Source organism: Delphinapterus leucas, chromosome 17, assembly GCF_059928025.1.
Source record: "Delphinapterus leucas isolate spDelLeu-1000000601 "Yukka" chromosome 17, BTC_Dleu_Yukka2, whole genome shotgun sequence".
NCBI classification, from domain to species: Eukaryota; Metazoa; Chordata; class Mammalia; order Artiodactyla; family Monodontidae; genus Delphinapterus; species Delphinapterus leucas.
This window is the reverse complement of record NC_143145.1, coordinates 56,796,353-56,820,743: the sequence shown is the minus strand read 5'-3', so window position 1 is coordinate 56,820,743 and position 24,391 is coordinate 56,796,353. Positions and strand designations below refer to the sequence as shown.

Genomic DNA, 24,391 nt, shown 5'->3' with positions numbered 1-24,391 from the left:
CTTGGTAAAGATTCTGTACCTAACTCGTGCAGTTGCAAATGGAGAGACAGATCATAATAGCCCAGATGGGAAGAACATCATGAACCAGGGCAACAGAAAAGAATATGATAAAGATTAGGACAGAACATATAAGATTCACTTAGCTATATTTGATCAAGGGTTTCATGTATCCAGAGTGAGGTGGGAATAGAAGTTAGTATTACAACCCCATTGTATATATATATATTGTAATTTTGGTACACAATTAGGTATACTACTGGGTATATTCCATACAGCTCTGTTAACATGGTCTGGATCAGACATTTCCACTGAATCCTTGAAGAAAAATGTCCCATATATAGAGACCATCTTCAGATGTTGTTACAGAGAGGCATTTGGATTTAGTGGGTTCCAGCTAGCTATTCTAGTTTCCAGAATAAACACAGAAAAGCAGCACTTTTTACAGAATCCTGCCCTAGTCAGGCTTTTATTTCTTGTCTGGGTGTGTGACATAAACATTTGCAATTTAAGTAATGGTACATTTGTCTTTGAACAAGGATGGTCTTTTTCTTGTGAAAATAGATTACAATTTTCAGATCTTCAAATACTAAGAAGTTGAGGTTTACAAAGAAAGAATCAAACTGCAGTTAAAGTCAGTATTCAAATAAAAACAGATCTAGAAAGAAATCACTTGTTTTGATATTCAATACCTTTTGAAGGACCTGAGTTTTTGTTTGTCTGTTTGTTTTACCTGGTAGATATAGGAACAGACAAAGAATTAACTCTTTGGTAAGGTTTGAAACCTCTGTGCCAAGAGAATAAAAATATTACTACTCTGCAATAGTTTTTCTAGCAGGCTTCCTTAGACTTACAAATATTATAGTGAACTTGATGTCAAAGAGAACCACCTTGAAGAAGTATGGAATGAATTTTATGGATTGCATTTTAACTTTTCAATTCCAATTTATAATTTCCTGTTACCTGATTTAGTGTTATCAGAGGTCCTGGACCTGTGGGTCTCTTTGAATTAAGGAAATTTATTGACCCCAATACAGCCCAAGAGTGAGACAGGGACCAGATTCTCTCCTACATGGCAATTCCATTTCAAGTATTGAGATTACTATCCCCTACAAAGTCCCTCCAGTGTTAAGAGGAACAAACACATGAATTACTTTCTCTCATTTTCTTATTTATGGATGTTAGAAAATAGCAATTAAATGTAAAACTTAGGCATTGATTTTCCAAATCTGAAGGGTTAGCCTCAAACTATTTTTTCATACTGAAACAGTCTGCTATGTTAATTGGAAGTTTTCTGCCCGGATGCTTTGAGGTTTATTTTGGGATTCTTTTCTCAGTCATGTCTTACAGCCAGACATGCACAACCAAAGGTAAGATTTGTAATTTAATTAGATGGCATCTTATTGATTTTCTAGGATTAGCTTAATTAGTCAAGTGTATCCACCTCTAATATTTACATCCTGGGCAGATAGATCTTTTCAAGGAGATTCTATCTGGCTGATTTAATACATGAGCTGTCTTACAGGCTCTATATATACAGCCCCAAGTTAAAGCACTAAGGCAGAACTTGACATAAAACCATAAAAAAAATTTAGTGTGAAAATAGAAATTCTTCCTCTGTGAAACAAATGCAGCATTAAACTTTTCCTCCAACATTTTGTTTTGAAATATTTCAAACAAACAGAAAAACTGAAAGAATTTCACAGTGAGCACCGTATATCCACGACCTAGACTCTATTATGAACATTTTACTCTACCTTCTTTGTCACATATTCCTCCATTTTCCATCCATCAATCCATCTTATTTTTTGGATGCATTTCAAAGTAATTTGCAGACAGTAGACACTTCCTCCTAAATACAGTACTTCAGAATATTTATATATATATAAAACTCAGAATATACTTCAGAATATATATATATGTTAGAATATACTTCAGAAAAAAAATATATGTACTAGAGTTAAGTATTGGTAAAGAGTTATTTTAAAATTTTGAACATACATTGAAAACACAAATCTTAAGTATACTATCTGATACTATTTGATGAATTTTGACAAACCCATACACCTGTGTAACCCAGAAACCCATCAAGACAGAGAACATTTCCATTACTCCAAAAAGCTCTCTTTTCCCAGTCAATTCCTGCCCGCACAGGCAACTACTGTTCTAATTTTTTTCTGTCTCAGATGAGTTTTGCCTGCTTTAGAATTTCACACAATGAAATTACACAGTATATACACTGTTGTGTAAGATGTCTTTCACTCAAAATAATGTTTTTGAGATTTAGCTGTGTGTTTGTGTGTATCAGTACTTTATTCCTTTTTATTGCTAAGCACTATCCCTTGAGTGACTATAGCACAGTATGTTTATCCATCTTCCTGTGGATGAACACCTAGGCTGTTTCAAGTTTTTGGTTCTTGTGAATAGACATTCTATGAATATAATTATATAATTTTTTTAGACATATATTTTCTGTTCTCTTGGGTAAATATTTAGGCTTGCAATTTTTGTTTTTAAGGTAGGTGTTATATTTAGTTGTAAAAGAAACTGTCAGATTTTATCCCTCCAACAATGTATGAGTTCCAGTTCCTTCATATTCTTACCCCAAGACTTGGTACTGTCAGTCGTTTTAATTTTAGCCATTGTGGTGGATGTGTAGTGGGACATGCAACTTTTAAAAGTACCCAATTTGATACTTTATGAATGGACTTTTAAACTACCCCAATCCATCTTAGTTCTAGGTTTCTGTAAATTTATCACTGAAGGCACCGAATATGGAGGAGAACGGTCTCATTAGAAGATAAACTCCTCAAAGACAGGTATTACACAATAGGAGTGTAATATATTTGTTAAATGACCTGAAAGAATAAGTGAAAGGTTTTGCATACTTAGACTTAAGAACATAGGAAGGCTGTATCTGTGAGCACATCTATGCAATCCCCTTCTATACATGCTGCCAGCTGCCTTTCATCTCCCTTCTGGTCTACTGAATTCTTCTGTTCTGGAGGTTTTGTTACATTTTTCTAAGTGTCTAGTGTAAAGACCATTCTTTTTTTTTTTTTTTTTTGTCAGTGTCTGAACTGAAGTATCTAGGGGACCCTGAGTTAATACCTTCATCTACCCTGATCTCATCTTCCTCCTGTGTAAAAAGAAGGGAGTAAGTTATCCTAAATTTCCCTAACACTAAGATATGGAGATTCTGACTCTTTCTCCATCCCCTCTAAAGTCATGATTCCCATGACAAACTTGCTTGCTATTTTTACTCTTTCTTTTGACAGTCTATGTGTTAGGTATTGAGGCTAGGTATTTGCTAAGAGGTTTGTGCACGCTGGGAAATTTATGTCAGAAAATAAATAAATTGGGGTACATATGGATTAAGGGACATTGGGAACATTTCTGGGTACCAAATAACCTTAACTACTTATGTTTTCCTTTTGAGCTAAGTAAGCCATTTCCTACTTTGTCAAATTCCACAGTCAAATGAAGGATGCCATCTACTTAGTATAAATGAAAATGACTTCTTGTCTTCTATTGAAATGAACAGACATTGTTATTCTGATGAGGATTAATAAAATAGTAATAAATGACTCATTTTAAATGCTCACAATGCTCCACTTACGCCCCACAGTTGCTGCATAATTCTAACTAGGAGAAAGTTTACAAGTCCAGTGATTTCATAAGCAACCTTCAATTTATAGGTCATCAGAAACCATCACGAGGGTTAACTAAAAAAATGCTTTAAGCTTACATGGTCAAAGGGTAATATAGAATAACAGAAGGGGCAGGTGATGCTTAAAAACTGTGGGAAAATGTAAGTATGTTAATAACTGCCATTTGCAAATTATCTTAAAATACATATAAATGCTGCTTTTAAAGACATTTTATTTGTAAGGATGTGTCCCTGACAGCTGGTAACAGGATTATTGGACCTTTGGTTTTGGGTGAGAACCCTCCTGTCTAAAGCAGCAGAGAATGGGGGCTGTATCATACCAGTGCTGTGAAATGTATTGAGACTTGCTTTTTGGCCTAGAAAATGACCACTTTTTGTAATATTTCCATGAGTAATTAAGAAGAATGAGTGGTTTCTTTTTCCAAGGAGGAAATGCAGATGGCCTATAGATATATGAAAAGATGCACAACATTGCTAATCATCAGGGAAATGTAAATCAAAACCACAATGAGATATCACCTCACACCTGTCAGAATGGCTATCATCAAAAAGGGCACAAATAACAAATGTTGGCGAGGATGTGGAGAAAAGGGAACCCTTGTACACTGTTGGTGGTAAAGTAAATTGGTATAGCCATTGTGGAAAACAGTATGGAGGTTTCTCAAAAAGTTAAAAATAGAACTACAATATGACTCAGCAGTTCCACTCTTGGGCTTATATCAAAAACAAAAACACTAATTCAAAAGGATACCTGCACCCCAATGTTCATAGTAGTGTTGTTTACAATTGCCAAGATATGAAAGCAGCCTAAGTGTCCATTAACAGATGAATGGAAACAGAAGATGTGACACACACACACACACACACACACACACAGGAATACTAAGCCATTATAAAGAATGAAATCTTGCCATTTGCAACAACATAGATGGACTTGGAGGGCATTATGCTAAGTGAAATAAGTCAGACAGAGAAAGACAAATACTGTATGATATGTGAAATCTAAAAAATACAACAAACTAGTAAATACAACAAAAAAGAAGCAGACTCACAAATATAGAGAGCAAACTAGTGGTTACCAGTGGGGAGAGGGGAGGAGGGAGGGGTGTTATAGGGATAGGGAATTGAGAGGTACAAACTATTATGTGTAAAATAAGCTACAAGGATATATTGTACAACACAGGGAATATAACAAATATTTTACAATAACTATAAATGGAGCATAACCTTTAAAAATTGTGACTCATTATATTGTACAGCTGTAACATAAAATATTGTACAGCAACAATAACGCAATAAAAAAATTAAAAAAAATTAATGAGTGGTTTCTAATTCTTGGGTACAAAGTTCCATTTGTATTTGTTAAATCAAGCTTTTTAATGGGTTCTCAAATCTTTTATATCTTTACTGATTGTCTGTGGTTGCTTGATCAGTCAATAGTTGTGTGTTGATGTCTCACACTTTGATGGTGTATTTGTAAATTTCTCTTCCTTCTAATAATTTTTGCTTTATGAATTTCTTTGATTCATCATAAGTACTTTGCATTAGGTGCATGCACATTTAGAACTGTTAATTTTGATAGTGAGTTGAAACTTTTACCATTATATGATAACCTTATTTTTCCCTAAAATAATTTTTGTTTTAAAGTCTATTTTGACTAATATTATTTGACAGTCTCTTTTAGGTGGTGAATTTCATTCATATTAAATTATTCTGCTTACTGATATATTTTAAGTTGTTTCTACAATCTTATCTTTTTTTTATTCTACTGATTCAGAAGTTATCTTCTCTATTTCTGTTCCTTAGTGATTATCTTACTACTTTACTCCAGCTTCAGTACCCACATTTGTTTTTTAGACTTTGGAGATTCCTTTTACTTTCTAGAGAGTTTAGCAATCATTGAAAACTGTTGTGATTATAATTTATGTAGAAATGTATCTTATAACAAGTAATTGCAATAACTAATACAACAAAAATTTCAAGTAGTTTATCTTCTTGTATTTTAGTGAGAGGGCTTTGAATATCTGGTCTGCACTGTAGCTGGAATTAGACGTCTAAAATATTAGAACAATGTAGCTTCAGTTTCTTATGGGTTGAAACTGAGGTTTCTTTCTTCTTGTTATAATACAGATTTGGTCCTTCCTTCCTTTTTTCTTTACTCTCTCTCACACACTCACTATATGTTAAGTATTTAAAGAAGGCAAGTAGGAAGAGAGAGTAAAGAAACTTCCTTCTTGCCTTCTTTAAATACCTAACATATACTGAGTGTATGTTATATACTTAACAATGTTCTAGGCACTGGGAACAAGATATATTCTCTAGAAATGCCGCAGAAAGGCATCCAGGTATGAAAAGAGAAATAGCTCCACTTTTTCTGGATGGCAACTGTATATTATTTTGCTAATTTGATAAAAACACTTATCAGACTTATGGGTCTAATGATGTTGAATTACATACTACTAGACAATATTTAATATAGTTGGTATCTTACTCAGTTTTCTTTGTAGTTACTTATATTAAACTAAATACATACTTAATTCACATTCTAAAGGGAATTACTTACAGATTTGGTTATACACTTTCTTCTTGTTGTGTGTGTGTGTGTGTGTGTGTGTGTGTGTGTATTTCCCTGATCAGTGGGCCTTCTGACTTTAAATTTTTAAAATTAGTTCTGGTTAAAAGTTCAAAAAATGTTATAATCCCTCATTCAGATCCTGCTCACTCTAGCTAGGGTGTAATTTTGTGAGGTATCTTTACTGTTTTTGCTCTATCCTATAATTGCTTTCCTTCCCAAGGCTGCTGTGAGTTGCCCTTCAAAGTCATGCTGGGACCTGTTATTTTCCAGTAAGGACATTGCTTTATAATAGGCTCAATGTCATTTCACTGGAGCAGAAAGTTAGTGGAATCTACTTTATGCCAGGCATTTGTATCTACCAAAAGGAAATTTCACTATTAAATAACTCAGTTGCCATTGTTGAGCCCTTATTCTACTGTACTAAAATTTTCAGACAATCTCTTATTCTCAGGGTACTTGCATATCTAATTGCCAAGTTTAGTATATGATCCTTGTTACTTTGTGTTTAATTGAGTTAGTGGTTATAGCTGACTCATAAACCCATAAAGCTCTTCAGTGGTAAACTAATTAGCCACTGCATCTGCCCTCCAAATAATTAACATTCTTCATTACTAGCAATCATCATAGGAGTTATTAAAAGTTACCTTACCACTCAGCTGTCTAAACACAGGCTTTCAAACATTTTTGTTCATAATCCTGAGTAAGAAATGCATTCTACAGGTTAATCCAGGACACACACACACACACACACACACCCTACTCGGTATGACAGACTTGGATATTTTCTATTCTGTCCTCCTCTATTCTATCCTCTTTCACTTAAAAACATACTGATCTACTAATAAAGAGTTAATGGATTGTGATTTACAGTTTCAAAAAACACTAGCTTAAGAAAGCTCAAACTGAAACATAAAATTAAGAATAATCAATAAACATTTCCTTCAAAATTAAAACTTACTTGTTTCCTTCACCATCATACACCCATCTGGTAGTTCCAATTCCTTCATAGTTTGAAGCCCAATAATACATACAGGCATTAATGTGCAGAGTAAAGAGCAAGTATCCAGTTGTTCGAATGCCTCTGGGAAGGAGAATAAATGCAAAGTAAGACTCATGTTGTTTCTGGAATATAGCCTATTTTAACATTTTCTTTTCCTTAAAGTCTCTGCTGAATCTCCTTGCTTTAAATTTGTGAACTGTTAACTCTCATTAGTACAATATAAAATGATGGTGCCTTCACATGTTTTCTGACTGCAGTGTCTTGACTGGGACTGACAAGAGTAGAAAAAAAAAATCCTCTCTTTTCACAAATGGTATGAGTCAACTCCCTGAAAGATATGCCTCCAGGGTCACCTCTCCACTTTGAGTCCCATAAAATACACCATGCTGACTTCACTGGATATCTCTGAAAAGCTCATGGGATTTTATGCTACGATTAACTGACTAGAGGTCTCTGGGCAAGTTAAGTTCAGAACAGCAAATGAATGAAAATTCAGACTAGAATGAATTGTCATGAGAGAGATGTAAAAACTTGTGAAAGAGCACGTTTCTCTGTCTTTTTTCTGACTGAAGCAGGTAATACGTCCTCTTTTTCAGTCTTGTATTCTTCTAAAATCTAATATAATTTTCATACTTTTATCTCACTTTAAAATGTTCAAATCTACTTTAGAACACAACCCAATATTTTACATAGCCCCAAATCTGAGATTATTCCCTTCTCTTTTGCAGGGAGGCCATATTCTTCCCAAGTCCTGTCTAAAATATTTCACCATTGCTCTCTCTCCCAGCCCTGAAGTACATTGAGTTATACTTTACCTGTAGATATATGCCTTGTTCATTATAGACTCTAGGTGATGATTAAACTCAAAAAATGAAGTGTACTATGTAGAAAACAAGCAAAAGAAATCCAAAAGTGCATTAGTCTTAAATATATCTATTATATTTAAATAAAACAATATAAAATAGACTTTATTTGTTACTGAAAATAATTCTATTCATGTCTTAAAAAAACTAAGGTCTGTCAGTGGTATTTTCCTCCGGGTAGTGCATTTTAACAAGGTGCCAAACTTCCAGAGCTTCTTGCTTTATTTTATTTCTACCCTCTAGTTATAGTTTTGTTTGTAATGCTTGTTGAAAATCAAGCTTAAAAATATTTCTTTCCTTTTTTTTTCTTTTTTAAAGCATGTGGTAGAACTTTATTTTACAATAATTAAAAATCATACCTCCCCCCAAAACATAAGTAAGATAGTAAAAGCATAATAAAATACACTGAAATCATAAATAGGTGTTAAGGCCTGTTGCTCAACACTAGCATTGTTTTTAAGCAAGTTGCATTAAATGTGTATTTATTTCAACAAAATTTAAAGTTCAATTAATATTAGCATTTGTTATCTATTCTTGACATTGTTCAAAGACATAGAGTTTATATGCATTTAATCCAAACAGTTGTTATTTGCCTCAAGGTTTTCTTCTGCTTACACCCAGTTCTATAGCAACAGATACTCCCTACATGCACTCTTACCCCCTACTTTCTCTCTTTAATCTATAGGCTGTAAAATGCAAGAGCAAGAGCATGAAATCCAGAGCCAAACACCAATCTCCTCTCTGCCATTTATTAACTGTGCGACCTTGGAAAAGCCACTTAATATTTCTGTACTTTGGTTTCCTCATCTGTAAATTGGGGACAATAAGAGAATGTACTTAGACTCATAGGATCTTACAGATAGGAAGGGCTATTAGAGATTATTTAGTTCAAAGATTATTTAGTTCAAAATTTCATCCAATGTAGATAAGACTGTAATAGAACATTTGGAATTAGAAAACAGCTATAATAGCAATGACTATTTAACTAGAAATATACACAAATGATTTGTTTTTCCAGAATTCCTGAGTAGGAAACATCCATTAACCATTCAGATTAAGATAATTTCAATTTGTGGTAACTTGTTTATTGTGCTCTTAACAGAAGTTTTCTCAAAGGCACATTTTAAAATTTAGCTTAAGTGTTCACTGTAGAGAAAATTTATATTCTTAATTTGTTTTCTCATATATAATTTGGAGATAGGTAAATGATATTTTCCCTAGAGAACGGCACATTAAAATGACACACTTATGTGAAGATGACTGGACTGTGGGGTTATGTAAAGAAGATTAATGTTGGCTTTCAGGATCTCCTATATTATAAAAAAAACTACCTAATATAGTGAGTAGGTTTTTGGACACTGAAGGGACACAGAGATGGGGTTTGAAGAGTTAACATTTTATAAATTTTTATTATAATGCCAGACAAACACTCAAATCCATAGGAACCTGAGTCTCTCTCAAAGTTGGTTGCCTCTGAGCAGTGGCCTCCAGAAACATCCATTCTACACTAGAAATTTGATGATGGACGGCCAGCCCACCAAGCTGCTGGGAACGTTAAGTTCTGCTCAATCTAGACCTACATTCTGTGGTCAAAACAGAAGTCTCTAGAGTTGTCTTGGATGGCCAAGAATATAGAGTAAGGTCCCTCTTGACTTGGAAAAATCATGGGTGTGGAAGGAAAGCTCCTTCAGCCTGAAGTTTATTTGCCCATCTGATTATAGTAAGGAATTTGGAATCAGAAAAAATATGTGATAGAATCCAGATACTGCCACTCACCAGAGTGTGTCTGGACAGATTTTTTTACTCTGCTAATTCTCATTTCCCTCATCTCTAAAATGAGGTTGTTTGGAGGAATAAATGAGATAATGAATACGAAGTTTAACAAAGTATGTAGCTACAAGTATGTATTCAACAGATATCAGCTGCAGCTGTGTTAGGATCCACCTGAGTCTCCAGATTATGTCATCTTGTTTTCCCAAGGTGTCAAAGCGATAACCACCTAAAACTGATAAAATCTTTGGTGTTCCTTTTAAGAAGGCTGTCTTTGGAAATACAAGCTATCATTGCTATTATTAAAAATTTATATGAAATTTCACATCCTGACTCTCCTCAGATTCCTCTTAGGTATCTGATAAAGCTATGAGTTATAAAATATTTATGTCTTAGAACCTTTTTGAATAGGTAATACATTCACATAGTTCAAAAACAATAGGAAATATATACCTTCATAGTCTTTTCTCCTATTCCTGCCCCTACCCATCCTGCTTTCCCCTCCAGCTTCCCATCCTTACCTCAGTTAACCATTTTTATTAGATTTTTTGGGTAGTCTTCCACTGTTTATGTAATATAGAAAAATAGAATATTTTCCCCTTTCTGTTACAAAAGTTAGTATTGTTCTATAAACTGTTCTGTAACTAGCTTTTTTTTTTTTAACTGAGCAGTTTGTCTTGGAGATCTTTCATAGAAAACTTCCTCTTTATTTTTGCATTACAATGTACTCTATAGATATACTGCAATGTATTTAACTATTTCTCTCTTGATGGACATTTGAGTTGTATCTAAGTATATAAATAATTTTGTTATGCAAAACTGTGCTTGCATTTTTCTATAATTATAGAATTTTTGATGAGTGAGATAACTTAGAGGTCAGCTAAACTAATACCCTCATTTTACAGCCAGTATTGCAGGCATTCAGTGACTATATAATAAATAGTGACAAGTGGAACAGAATAAAATTATAAAATATTCATTTGTAATTATAGCTGTATTTCAAAATATAAAAGCATTCCTATTTTAAGTTATAAAAATAGCTGTTATGAGATACAGACTCAAAACAACCAAAAGCAACTTCTATTACTAGAAATAGGGATATTTTTCCTTCATTCAGCTTTTAAAATTCTTAGCATTGATGAGGGCATAAAAATGGAGGATAGTTTACGAAAAATTAAGAATATGATACTTTTAGGATATTTTAAAGTACTTTGAGATTTCCATTATTATAAGAAGACAGTTAAGTATAGTCATCTTACCTTTAACATCCTATTTGTCCTAAATATTGGATTAAACCCAAAGAAGAGGTAGAAAACATCAAATGGCATTATTGATGCCACATCCAACTGTTGGAAGAACACATTCACAATTATGTTGTGTTTACATGCTTTTTAGGACATGAATTGATTTATACCAATGTATGTAAGGGCTGACCAGTCACCATGATTTATTTGTTGCTTAATACAAAATTGCCTTTAGTTTCATATGCATGGTGTCACTGAAAGGTTTATTAGTGCCCTGAAAACAAGAACACTACTTCATAGCCTACTTCCAATGAATTTCATTTCCAGCTTCATTCATCTGATCTCGGCTTCAGCATTGCATTTTCTGGGATTTTGTTGAGCTGTCACATATATTTAAGAGATGGCATGGTTGCTACTGTTAAAATACATTTTAATAGTGTTTTAAACTTGGGGCTTTTGGACTGAAACTCAAGCCCATTCTTGATTTTATGTGAAACAATTGGGCATTCATTGTAGTGATACATTTTTATGTTTCAGGCAATTCTCCAGTGTTGAGGGCTAATTATATTGTTGGTGGTTCATCCAGACTCTTCAGTTCTTTCTACTACTGTCTACTTTGTATCATATTGCTAACAATAAACTGCTGTGAACATATCTATCAGAGACTATACAGGCTAACAGAGAGGAGAGGAAAGAAGTCAGTCCCATTTACAATTATCAGCTCTGATGGGAGAAGGTATTGAAAGTACTATTATAGCTAAAGACAATATATTTTAAATTTGTGATGTATTTAAATTATTCTGGCCTTCCATTACCCTGGTAATTGTGAAATGACAGCATAACATTTGCATACTTTCCTGATTGCAATGATAACAATAAAAAATTCTTTTACATAAGACAATTATTCATTTTCATTATTTTTTACGTCATCTTGAAAAACAGGGTACATTAAAAAAACGTTTAATTTATTTAAGACAATTAAGAGGAGTTAAGAGTTTTGTGTAAGGCCATACGTATGAAATGGAAAGCTGAGGTAATTAATTGTGTACTACAATTTCAAAGCCTAGTGCTATTGAAAAGGAATGGGACTTTCAGTTTGAATGAACACACATTGGCTACTATAAACAAATTACTTACTAAAATAATTGGCTTAAAAATTGCATAATATCATCAAACCTCATTGATTTTACCCTACAGATACTGAGCCTCATAACAAGTTGAGAGGTACACAGAGCAGTTACTAAAATAATGTCTTATAAATAAGGAAGCAGGAGCACAGAACTGTTGATTTGTCTAGTGCTATTTCAGGATCCAATTGCTCACATGCTCACTTGACTTTACTATGCAGAGAGTTATTAATCATGTTTGATATTAATACATTAATGTGGATTTGTATAGATAGAGATGATTTATTTCTCAATGAATTGTAGAAAATTGAATTAAGTACTGATCAACACTGTACTCTGTACAAGGAACTTTGCAAAGCATGTTGGGGTTGAAATAGCAGTAAGGTATTGTTTCTGTCCACAAGAAGTTAACAATCTAATGGTGGAATAACCAAGCGCAGAAATAGTGTAATACAATGCCATAAGACATACAGGATGTGCTAAGGAAATTCAAAAGGCATGACTTCAATTAAATAAATGTAAAAGTTTACATTTATGAACCCAAATTAAATATATGAGTTAAGTTGCCCTTATTCAAATTCAAGAAAGTGATTAAGTATTTGGAATAAGGTCTGTGGCACTTACAAAACTATTCATCCTCTTTGTAGAGTTCATCAAAGTAGTTTAGATCTTTTATGAATATGTCTAAGTATGTGGCAGTTTTTACAGAGAAAATTTATTGGAGATAAAAACGAATTGAAAGAAATTTTAATCACCATAGATCGCCAGTAGGGACAATTTGGCACCTAAACTGAGATTTGTATTTTTAACAAAATTTGAGGCCACTAAAGTGTTGTCCTTGAAATGGGAGGTTGGAGTTCACTCATACAGTTTAGGTAACCTTGGAACACCCTCAAATCTCTGCCAATTTCTTGGGGTTAGGAGGAACAATAAAAGATAATAAAGTACTTTGTAAATAATTATGGGTGAAAAAACTACACATGGGTGAAAAAATAATATTATACTGTTATTTGAGAAAAGGAAGATGCCATGTTATATAAATAATTGCTTCTTTTTTTTTTGCTGTATGCCATTCTAACAATTTCCAGTGGTTTTATTTTTTAAATTATTTTATTAAAAATTTTTTAAAAATTTCATATTGGAGTATAGTTGATTAACAATGTTGTGTTAGTTTCGGGTGTATAGCAAAGTGATTCATTATACATATACATGTGTCTATTCTTTTTCTAATTCTTTTCACATTTAGGTTATTACAGAATATTTAGCAGAGTTCCCTGTGCTATACCGTAGCATATATTTTGCTTATATGAACAAGAAAGAAATAGGAGTAGAAACAATTTTGTAGACTTTTACATCATCATGCTACATGAATTGGAGGCTAGAATTATATATGGACAAGACAAAGTACACCCCATACTCCTTTGTGGACATTTAAATTGGAATTTAAATGTGGGTGCTAAGATTTTGTTCTGCCTAGTAAAGACCCATATATTGAATTACACATTTGCACATACTAGGAAGTATATTGTATAGTTATTGAGAAGAAAAACTCTGCCTAATAAAACTTCACCTGTATAACCTTTGTTACAAAGGCTACAATTTTTAAAGGAAGCAGATTTTTTTTGGTAGAAATTTATAGATGGAACTTAAAGTCAAAATTGTAATGGATTAGTTGAACAATTTTGTAAGTCACCTACCTGAAATTTTGTAGAACTCCTGTAGTGTCTCTTTAGTTCATTTGAATCCATCTGAAATATGTTATATTTATAATTCATATTAATTTTAGCCAATTTCATTAAACATTTTCTCACTTTAAAAATATTTATAGCTATTCCTTTCTATTAGTTCCTTCTAACATCAGCCTATAAATATGCTCTATCTTCCCATATCATAAATTTAAAAACCTTCCTTGGCTTTGTTTTCTTTTTGTATTGCTCTAATTGTCACACTAACACTTCTTAAGAGGGTTATCTACCTTGCTTTGCTCCACATCCTTTCTTCATATTTATTCTTCAACTCATGGCAATTTTGGTGGTGATTTGACTTTTGCTCACTTCTCTTATTCCATGAAGACTACCATTGTGAAAGCCACCAATAACCTCCTAATGATCATACCCAGGGAATCCTTTATATACTAACATTCTTTTATGGCACTCACCACATTTTGAAATCACACATATATGTCTTGCCCCATTTATTTAAGATCAGTCTACTCCATGAAATGGTAATCTATCTCAGGACAGGGTTGATTTTGTTTAGCAACTGTATATAACTAGTGACTATAATATATTAAAAACCCAATAAATATTTGAGTGGATGAATAGGTAAAGGCATGAAGAGATGAGTAAAACTTTTGAAGCATTTGACTTTTTGGGGACAATTTTGTCCTTGGAACTTTCTCTTTCCAAAGAATCTGTAATGCCATTCTTGGTTTACTTCTTCAGTTCCAGTTTTCAGGATTCTTCTTTTTTTTTTTTTTTTTTTTTGTGGTACGCGGGCCTCTCACTGTTGTGGCCTCTCCCGTTGTGGAGCACAGGCTCCGGATGCGCAGGCTCAGTGGCCATGGCTCACGGGCCCAGCCGCTCTGCGGCATGTGGGATCTTCCCGGACCGGGGCATGAACCCGTGTACCCTGCATCGACAGGCAGACTCTCAACCACTGCGCCACCAGGGAAGCCCTTCAGGGTCCTTCTTGCATCCTATGGCTAGCCATTTAAAATCAATATTTCCCAGGATTCAGCCCTCTTCTCTTTTCATATTTACTTCCTGGGAAATTTCATCCACTTTCATTATTTCAAAGATCACCATGTATGTGGATGCTACCAAACCTCTACCTCCACTTAATATTAGTATCTGGAGCTGTTGACCTGTCCAACAACTGATTATTGTCTCCCTCACTTAGCAGTTCTGCTCATCTCAAATTTAACCTACAACAAACCTGAATTAATCGTCATTCTCCATTTCCCCTAAAGCCATCCATGCTCCTCCTCTTATTGAGTATCATATGAGCATCCTCATCTACACTAGTCAGTGATCCTACACCACTCACTCTCCCTTAGCCCTCATCCAGCCAGCAACCAAGTTCTACTGATTCTCCTTTCTAAAATTTTCTCATGCCTATTTTCTCTTTTTGGCTTTGGTTTCCTTGCCTTTATTCTTGCTTTCCTTGATCAGTTCTACAATGGCAGTGAGATGATCTCTCTAGATCAGATCATTAACAATTCTATTTATGTCAAATTCTATGACTTCGCATGACTTAAAGAAAAAAAATCCAAGCTCCCTTTCACGATATACAAAGCTCTATTTTCTCTGTCTCACTCACCTCCTGAAGCATCTTATACTTATTCTGTTTAGCAGTGCATAGCAGAGTTTCTTACCTTGATGCCTTTACCTATGCTGTTCCCAGAATTTAGGACATATTTTTCCCTTTTTTATGGGGTTGAAGGTGTGCAGATAATTTCAATTAATCCATCAAAATTTGGACCAGGTGTTCCCTCCTTTATCTGGTTTTCTCTGTATCAAATAGCACCAAGGGCTTACCTCTGTCATGACTTACATCACAAAACTTCACCATTTTTCTTTTGTCTGTCCATGCTTCATACTCTGAGCTACTTAAAAGGGTAGGGACAATATATTTATCCTGTGTTTCTCACTTCTTAACACAATGTCTAACACACAACATGTGCTCAGTAAATGTGTGATGATAGAGGAATAGGAAGGCATTTGTTAACATTCAGAATTAATGCTAATATTGGGATTATATTTTTCTATTTCACTTATAGGTAGGAGGAAATTGTCTGTGTACTATTAATTATTTGACCAAAGTATTATAACTTGGACACATGGAAGCAGCATCTTCTAATAATTATTATCCAGGCTGTCCATGTTCAAAAATTTTAAATTGCTGTTGAACAATGTTTAAGATTTGTTAGCCAAGTTCCCAATTCCTGCCCCACCACCCCATTTTTTTGGCTATAATTTCTACCCATGTGCACATACTAAATTTTACAGAAATACATTAGAAAATATATGACATGCTTATTTAATGATTCTTTTCCCTTAAACAAAATGTCTTACTGAGCCACAGGCAGATATAGGTATATGTACAAGTTTACGCTGAATCATGTACCAAGCTTGAGTATGATGAGTCAGCTCCTTCAAAGCTTATATGGAACAGACAGACATATCAAGTGCACATATCAAGTGCTCCTTCAAAGCTTATATGGAACAGACATATGGAACAGACAGACGTATCAAGTGCTAAGAAGTTAAGTTGAAGTATGACCCCATCCTCCAACTCTGGAAGAATGTTCTTAGCATATTTATCCCTTGAGTGGAGCTGGGTATTAGCATTAAGATGGAGATCTCTGGGAGAGCTTTCGCCACTTGATATTATGTGGAGCTGGGAGGTTTCTTGTGGACCAGTGTCCTGAACTTGGCTCTCCCACCTCAGAGGCACAGGCCTGACACCTGGCTGGACCACCAAGACCCTGTCAGCCACACAGCTCAGAAGAAAATGGAGTGAAAAAGAAAGAAAGAAAGAAAAAAGAAAATAAAGGTATTAAAAGAAGAATAAAAAAGTTAGTAAAAATAAAAAATTTAAAAATTAATAAAAAAGAGAAAAAGAAAGAATGAGCAATGAAACCAAAAAACAAATCCACCAATGATAACAAGTGCTAAAAACTATACTAAAATAAAAAAAAGAAAACCCCAAAAAACAAAAATGGACCAACAGAACCCTAGGAAAGATGGTGGAAGCAAAGCCATACAGACAAAGAAGCATACACATACACACTCAGAAAAAGAGAAAAAGGAAAAAAAAAAAGTATATATAAAAAAAAGGAAGAGAGCAACCAAATGAATAAACAAATCTACCAATGATAACAAACTGTAAATACTAAACTAAGATACACATAAAACCAGAAACAAATTAGATGCAGACAGCAAACCCCAAGTCTACAGTTGCTCCCAAAGTCCACTGCCTCAATTTTGGGATGATTCATTGTCTATTCAGTTATTCCAGAGATGCAGGGTACATCAAGTTGATTGTGAATATTTAATCCACTGCTCCTGAGGCTGCTGGGAGAGATTTCCCTTTCTCTTCTTTGTTTGCACAGCTCCTGGGGTTCAGCTTTGGATTTAGCCCTGCCTCTGACTGTAGGTTGTCTGAGGGCGTCTGTTCTTCACTAAGAGAGGACGGGGTTAAAGGAGCAGCTGATTAGGGGGCTCTGGAGCACTGAGGCTGGGAGGAGGGAGGGGTATGGAATGCGGGGTGAGTCTGTGGTGGCAGAGGCCGGCATGACATTGCAACAGCCTGAGGCACACAGTGTGTTCTCCCAGGGAAGTTGTCCCTGGACCACAGGACCCTGGCAGTGGCGGGCTGCACAGGCTCCCAGGAGGGGAGGTGTTGATAGTGACCTGTGCTTGCACACAGGCTTCTTGGTGGCTGCAGCAGCAGCCTTAGCTTTTCATGCCCGTCTCTGGTGTCCGCGCTGATAGCCGCAGCTCGTGCCCATCTCTGGAGCTTGTTTAGGCAGTGTTCTGAATCCCCTCTCCTCATGCACCCCGAAACAATGGTCTCTTGCCTCTTAGGCAGTTCCAGACTTTTTCCTGGACTCCCTCCCAGCTAGCTGTGGCACATTAGCCCCCTTCAGGCTGTGTTCACGCAGGCAACCCCAGTCCTCTCCCTGGGATCTGACCTCTGAAGCCTGAGCCTCAGCTCCCAACCCCCACCCACCCCAGCAGGTGAGCAGACAAGCCTCTTGGGCTGGTGAGTGCTGGTCGGCACCGATCCTCTGTGCGGGAATCTCTCCGCTTTGCCCTCTGCACCCCTGTTGCTGTGCTCTCCTCCGTGGCTCTGAAGCTTCCCCCCTCTTCCACTCCCTGTCTCTGCTGGTGAAGGGGCTTCCTAGTGTGTGGAAACCTTTCCTCCTTCACAGCTCCCTCCCACTGGTGCAGTTCCCGTCCCTATTTTTTTTTTTTTTTTTTTTTTTTTTGTGGTACATGGGCCTCTCACTGTTGTGGCTTCTCCCGTTGCGGAGCACAGGCTCCAGACACGCAGGATCAGTGGCCATGGCTCACGGGCCCAGCCACTCCGCGGCATGTGGGATCTTCCCAGACCAGGGCACGAACCTGTGTCCCCTGCATCGGCAGGCTGACTCTCAACCACTGCGCCACCAGGGAAGCCCCCGTCCCTATTCTTTTGTCTGTGTTTTTTCTTTTTTCTTTTGCCCTACCCAGGTATGTGGGGAGTTTCTTGCCTTTTGGGAGGTCTGAGGTCTTCTGCCAGTGTTCAGTAGGTGTTCTGTAGGAGTTGTTCCACATGTAGATGTATTTCTGATGTATTTGTGGGGAGGAAGGTGGTCTCCACTTCTTACTCTTCCGCCATCTTGAAGGTCTCTCTGTAGGCACTTATTTTTAGTATGTAACCCTATTTAATTCTCTCTGTCTCTTTTAAGTCTCATTATTATGCAGGCAACATTTATTCTGAGGAAGCTTACTTTAGAAAGGGTACGATAATTGCACTTAAATCTTTTTCAAACAGATAGTCTTTGAAGACCCTCATCTAAGGTATTATTATATCTATTTATTGTTTACCTCTTCTTTTAAATAATTCATAGAAAATCCATAATTTCACATAGAACAGTTAAAAATGTTTCAAAATAATAATATTATATAATACTACTACAAGGTAGATTAAACTGTTATTAAGGGAAGAAAATCCTTGAACCAAGATTGCCATTCATTCACTCCTTTAAACATTTTTGAGTGTACCCTCTGAATTCCTAGGATAAATAGGGAAATGAATTGAATACTGTCCCTACTCTCAAGAAACTTACTATCAGGTAACAAAGTGAGATACCTATACAAATAGGAGACAAGAGGAAGTTAGTGTGTGGACATTCATTCATTTGATTCAGTCAGCAATTCACTGCTCATCTTCTAGAAGCCAGACCTTAGGCTAGGTGTTCACATTGTCTTACTTAATCTTCACAATAAGTTTATGAGGTGGGTGGTACTAGTTCTATTTTACGGATGACAAAGATAGTACACAATGAAAGGGTAAATTTATTTTTCTCAAGTATTGCTGTAAGTTAATTTCAGAGGTAAGTTAATTTCAGAGGCGAAATTTGACCCTGGGCTATTTGTTTCTGCTACATCATAGTGAACTTAATTGTTATTTAACAATTAAATAACAGAAGTGTGAGTAAAATGTGCAGAGCACAGAGAAGGGAGTTGTTAATTTTCTCTAGATCAGTTTATAAATAGTAGCTAAAGGACCAAAAGCAGTTGACTATAATGACAGGCCTGATAGATGTGGTCACTAGAAGGCTCTGAGTGTTTCCATGGATCATTGTGATTGGCAGTCTTAGCAAAGTGTTGTGGGTGCAAGTCTCATATCTACATAATGTCCATGGTGTCATTCCCAGCTCTATTCCTGCTGTCTATAAAGGACATTTTAAATAAGAGACTCCTTTTTTTGGTCCTTGAATCAAAGTTCTGTACTCTGTGCAGCACCATTCTCAGAAGAAAGATACTGCACATAAATGCTGTGGAAAACTTGTAAATCCTCCCAATTTCCTCTGTTGTGGCCTCTAGCACCTCAATCTGGTATCTGTTTTCCCTCAAGCCCTTGGGGAATTGATATTTCCATCCTCCAGTTCTGGAATATCTGTCAACTATAGGTATTTAATAAATGTTTGTTGAATGAATGAATGAATGAATAAGTTGATGGTGTAAAACAAAGTTCGCATAGATAGCTAAATGTAGTGAGACTTTCAGGTTGGATACTCAACTTGTGTAGTCCTTTTAGCAAAATGTAATCAAGTTTAAAGGCTAAAACTACCTACTCTACATTAAAGAGACCATTAAACTTCATTTGAACAAACAAAACAATTAGTTCCTGCTCTATATTTGTAGCTTGTGATAATGCATTTTAAATAGAGACCATTGAGTGTGTTTTTGTTGGTTATTTTTCTTGGTTTTAACACTCCATTGTGTGCAAAGACCTCTTAGAAAATTGAAAATAAAAGTCTTTCCTTACTGATTTTGTCATTTTCCATTTGTCAAATATTGATTTTCTCCCTCCTTTGTGCATCTAATGGAGGTTGAAATTAGTGCCCCCTTTTTTGGGTGTTATTTCTTATTTGTACACATCATCTTCATTCATCAAACTGCCAGTGAACTTAGGGGATCATGCTGGTGAGTTAACTAATGCTCTGAAGCCCACACAAGGAATATTTTGAATAGATTTTTGCTATAGCTTTAGCTCTTGCCTTTAGAATTTCTTCCTAGAAAAGATTTCAAATATAGGGGGCATTCCTCAACAAATAATATATATATATATATATATATATATATATATATATATTTTTTTTTTTTTTTGTGGTATGCGGGCCTCTCACTGTTGTGGCTTCTCCCGTTGCAGAGCACAGGCTCTGGATGTGCAGGCTCAGTGGCCATGGCTCACGGGCCCAGCCGCTCCGCGGCATGTGGGATCTTCCTGGACTGGGGCAGGAACCCGTGTCCCCTGCATCGGCAGGCGGACTCTCAACCACTGCGCCACCAGGGAAGCCCACAAATAGTATTTTTTAAAGAAAAAAATAACCCAAACTCCTTTTAGCTTTTTGATAACTTAAAATCATCTGGAAATTCAAAAGAAAATATTCAGGAGATTAAGGAGACTACCTCTCTTCTTCAAAAACATATATGAACCCAAGGTGCCGTACACTTGGTTGCTCTGCTCTTCCTTCTTTGACATTGGAGGATCTGTTCCATGCAGCCCTCACTGCGACTGTGATGAGGATATCACAGTGGACATCAGTTGGAAAGGAAGCATTGTTCTAGTTAGCTGGGGAAGGGCCCGGGGGTGGGGTGCAGGGTATAAGAGGCTGTACGATTTGGATGTGTACTTGTGAAAACATAGCCTTCTCTTTCTGTCTTAGATTGATTGGATTGGCTCTGAAATTCCCTCAACAGTGAGAATAAATCCAGGGGAAGATGATTTCTCCTAAGGGTAAGAATGATATTTCTGAAGTGGACCAAACACTGCATTTGATGATGAGGAATGAGGTGTGATGAATCTGGAAAGTGAAGAGTGAAAAGAAGATAGGCACCAGACGCAGTTCCAGGCACGCTACCTGCATTAATTCATTCAGTCTTCTCATCAGTATTATGAAGGTACTATTGTTATTCCCATTTTTAAAATGAGGAAACTAAGGTACAGGGAGATGCATGGTCCCCAGCACGTGGTGAGTGCTCAGTGGTTGTTTTGTTCTTGTTGTTGCTATTATTATTGTTATTATACTGGTGGTTCCAGTGGTTAGAGACCCATACATGCAGACAATCAGTCAGACATTAAATAACACAATGCTGTTAATTTGTTTTTTTGTAGTTCAATCTGATATTCCTTTGTCAGTTTGTGCTTCTCCCAAACCCTACTTACTATTATGTCTCCTCTTCTAATAAACTGGAGTCTGGGCTGGATTAACAGCAAATCGAAAAGGTAGATGGTATCACATATGATGTCCGTAATAAGCCAGTAGCGTGCGTTGTTTGGTGTTTGATATGGGAAGATGATGCGCAATGGTATAAGCCAGCAGTTCCAGTTAAAGGCAATGGTGACAAGCAAGAGCCACAGGAGATAGAATCGATCTAGAAAAATAGAGACTGGAGTAATCCACATGGCATGTAAAACACATTAAAATAATTCTGTTGCTTAGTTTGGTAAAGTTGGGGCACTACCTTCTGGAGATAAGCAATTTGTATAAGAGACTGTTTAAAACATTCAGCACAATTCTGCCCCTAGAGCCGAGGCGCTGGGGTTTACGAGGGATAAGTCATCTTATCAGCTTTTCTGACATTAAAGAGTGTTCTTCCTGTCTCCTAGAGAATGGCCACTGAGTCTGTCCCCATGAGTGACTGTACTATTTAGATGAGGAAAGGGGAACCCAGGGAAAAGTCAGAGGTACCATGTCCGGGAGAACTGACTCAAAGGGCTTTATGCTGGTTGGTAATTAAGCTGCAGGGTCACCCAGGGCTTGTGAGCCAAAGGCCACATCTTGCCCACAGGGGTGTGACTGAAGTGGGGAGGGGGCAAATCAGCCAGTGAAGGCAGTCCATGACCCTGTACACAGAGCTTTCCTCTGCCCAAGGGAAGCTGTAGGAAGGGATTTGTTCAATTGGATTAATTAACAATGTGAAGCCATGGAAGAAGACAAACATTTTATAATGATTTTTTTTGGGGGGGTGTTCAGTGAACATATTACTTAATGCTTTGGAACTTCTTTTAGAAGTTAATTAGGGACAGGACAGGCCCTGGACTATTTTAAAAGCACACAGGAATATTTTTATCTCTTATCTTCACTGGAAAGGGGAAAACAACCCGTTGCAGATAATACAGTTTAAATTCTGCTTTCTAGATAGGTTCAGAACACTGGCTAGAGAAAATGGAAGCTGTCTGTGACTTTGGGTTTCAGGGGTTCTTGGTAACAGCCAGCCCTCCCACTGAGATAATCCACCATTTGATGGTACCTGTGTACGAATCTATGCTTTTTGGAAGTCTGATTCGCTTTAGGTACTCTGTTAGAGGCACCTTCTGATAATGTTCTTCTTTTAGCTTAGCACTGCTTTCTTGTGTTGATGATACAACTGTGGGCTTTGCTTTATAGGAAAAAAGAGATGAAAACATTTTTAAGAGGTTAGGTTAGTTTAATGAGAAAAAAGCTTGGATTTCTTGGAATCAAAACATTCTAAAATCTTCCCCTCTCAATACAGGCAGATGAGGCATTTCATGACATTTAAAATATTGCCATTTGTGAAAATATCCAAGTAATGAAAACATCAAAAGTTGGAAATAAATAACAGGTTAAAGTTTAAATTAAGTGTCCCAAAGATGTTACAAATAGGATATTTTAAATACAAGTTTCATTCCCACATATTTTGGAACATAAATAGTTAGTGCTTTGGATTTACATTGAACAGAAACATTACAAATGTGCACCATTCCACAGGTTTCAGTTTCATGCTTATTTTTTTTTAAGTCTTTATTGAATTTGTTACAATATTGCTTCTGTTTTATGTTTTGGTTTTTTGGCTGCAAAGCATGTGGGACTCAGTTTCCTGACCAGGGATTCAACAGGCACCCCCTGCATTGGAAGGCAGAGCCTTAACCACTGGACCACCAGGGAAGTCCCCTAGTTTCTTGCTTCTTTAGCTTCATTTATATCCTTCCAGTTATGGGTAAGTAAAGCTCAAAATATTCTTTTCAACAAATCTTTATCAAGCTATAATGACTATATGTTAGACCCTTCTGTTTAAAAAGAAACTATATATAATACATAGTTTATTTTGAAAATCCAACTTTCTTCCTACAGAATTATAAGGAAATCCTCAACTCCATCCTATGTAATTAACAATTTTGTTTTTATTTATCTGTTATTAAACAACACACTTTCTTCTCTACTTTTTCTATACCTTTATAAACATTTTTTTATTAAAGGTTTTTTTAAAATTAATTAATTAATTAATTTATTTTTGGCTGTGTAGGGTCTTCGTTTCTGTGCAAGGGCTTTCTCTAGTTGCGGCGAGTCGGGGCCACTCTTCATCGTGGTGCATGGGCTATAAGCGTTTTATATAGATGTAATCATGGTATATATATGTATATATACTATATATACATATATACACCATGTATCTATGTATATATGATGTATATATCACTTTTGTGCTCTACTTTATTGCAGTTATTAATTTTTCATAAGCACATTTCTGTAATTATTAGATAGACTGATAATTGTCTCTCTCCTTATGTGACTAGTTCACTGATGTCCTTTGCTGTGTTGTGTACTCAGGTAGTATTCTTGTATTCTTATTATAAGTGCTTTGTTTATTATGGGTATTATTAATTAATATTTACAATAAAACTTTCTATAACAGATATTATTGTTGGCCTGTGCATATTCTGTGGGCCAGAGGTCATGTGCAGAAGGCTCCTGCATCTCTCTGCCTTGGGGATTTCTCCCAGCTGCCTTGCTTAAAATGCTGGAGTATTAGCAACATTCCCCAGCAGCAACCCTCAGCCAATGAAGGACAGGAGTTGATGGGTTGATACCCCAGCTTCCTCTTCCTTCAGGATAATTCTGATG

At 36.0% G+C, this 24,391-nt stretch overlaps 1 protein-coding gene across 1 annotated transcript in view; it reads right to left on the bottom strand.

The window, feature by feature from the left end:
• Positions 1–24,391, bottom strand: part of CNGB3 (cyclic nucleotide gated channel subunit beta 3) — a 129,950-nt gene that overhangs the window by 51,568 nt on the left and 53,991 nt on the right. The window contains exons 5-10 of the mRNA XM_089898592.1: positions 22,779–22,907; positions 21,691–21,899; positions 13,944–13,994; positions 11,135–11,221; positions 8,058–8,122; positions 7,201–7,323 (exon numbers count right to left, since the gene is read on the bottom strand). Coding sequence (XP_089754718.1) covers positions 7,201–7,323; positions 8,058–8,122; positions 11,135–11,221; positions 13,944–13,994; positions 21,691–21,899; positions 22,779–22,907 — 664 coding nt within the window. The remainder of the gene's footprint in view (positions 1–7,200; positions 7,324–8,057; positions 8,123–11,134; positions 11,222–13,943; positions 13,995–21,690; positions 21,900–22,778; positions 22,908–24,391) is intronic.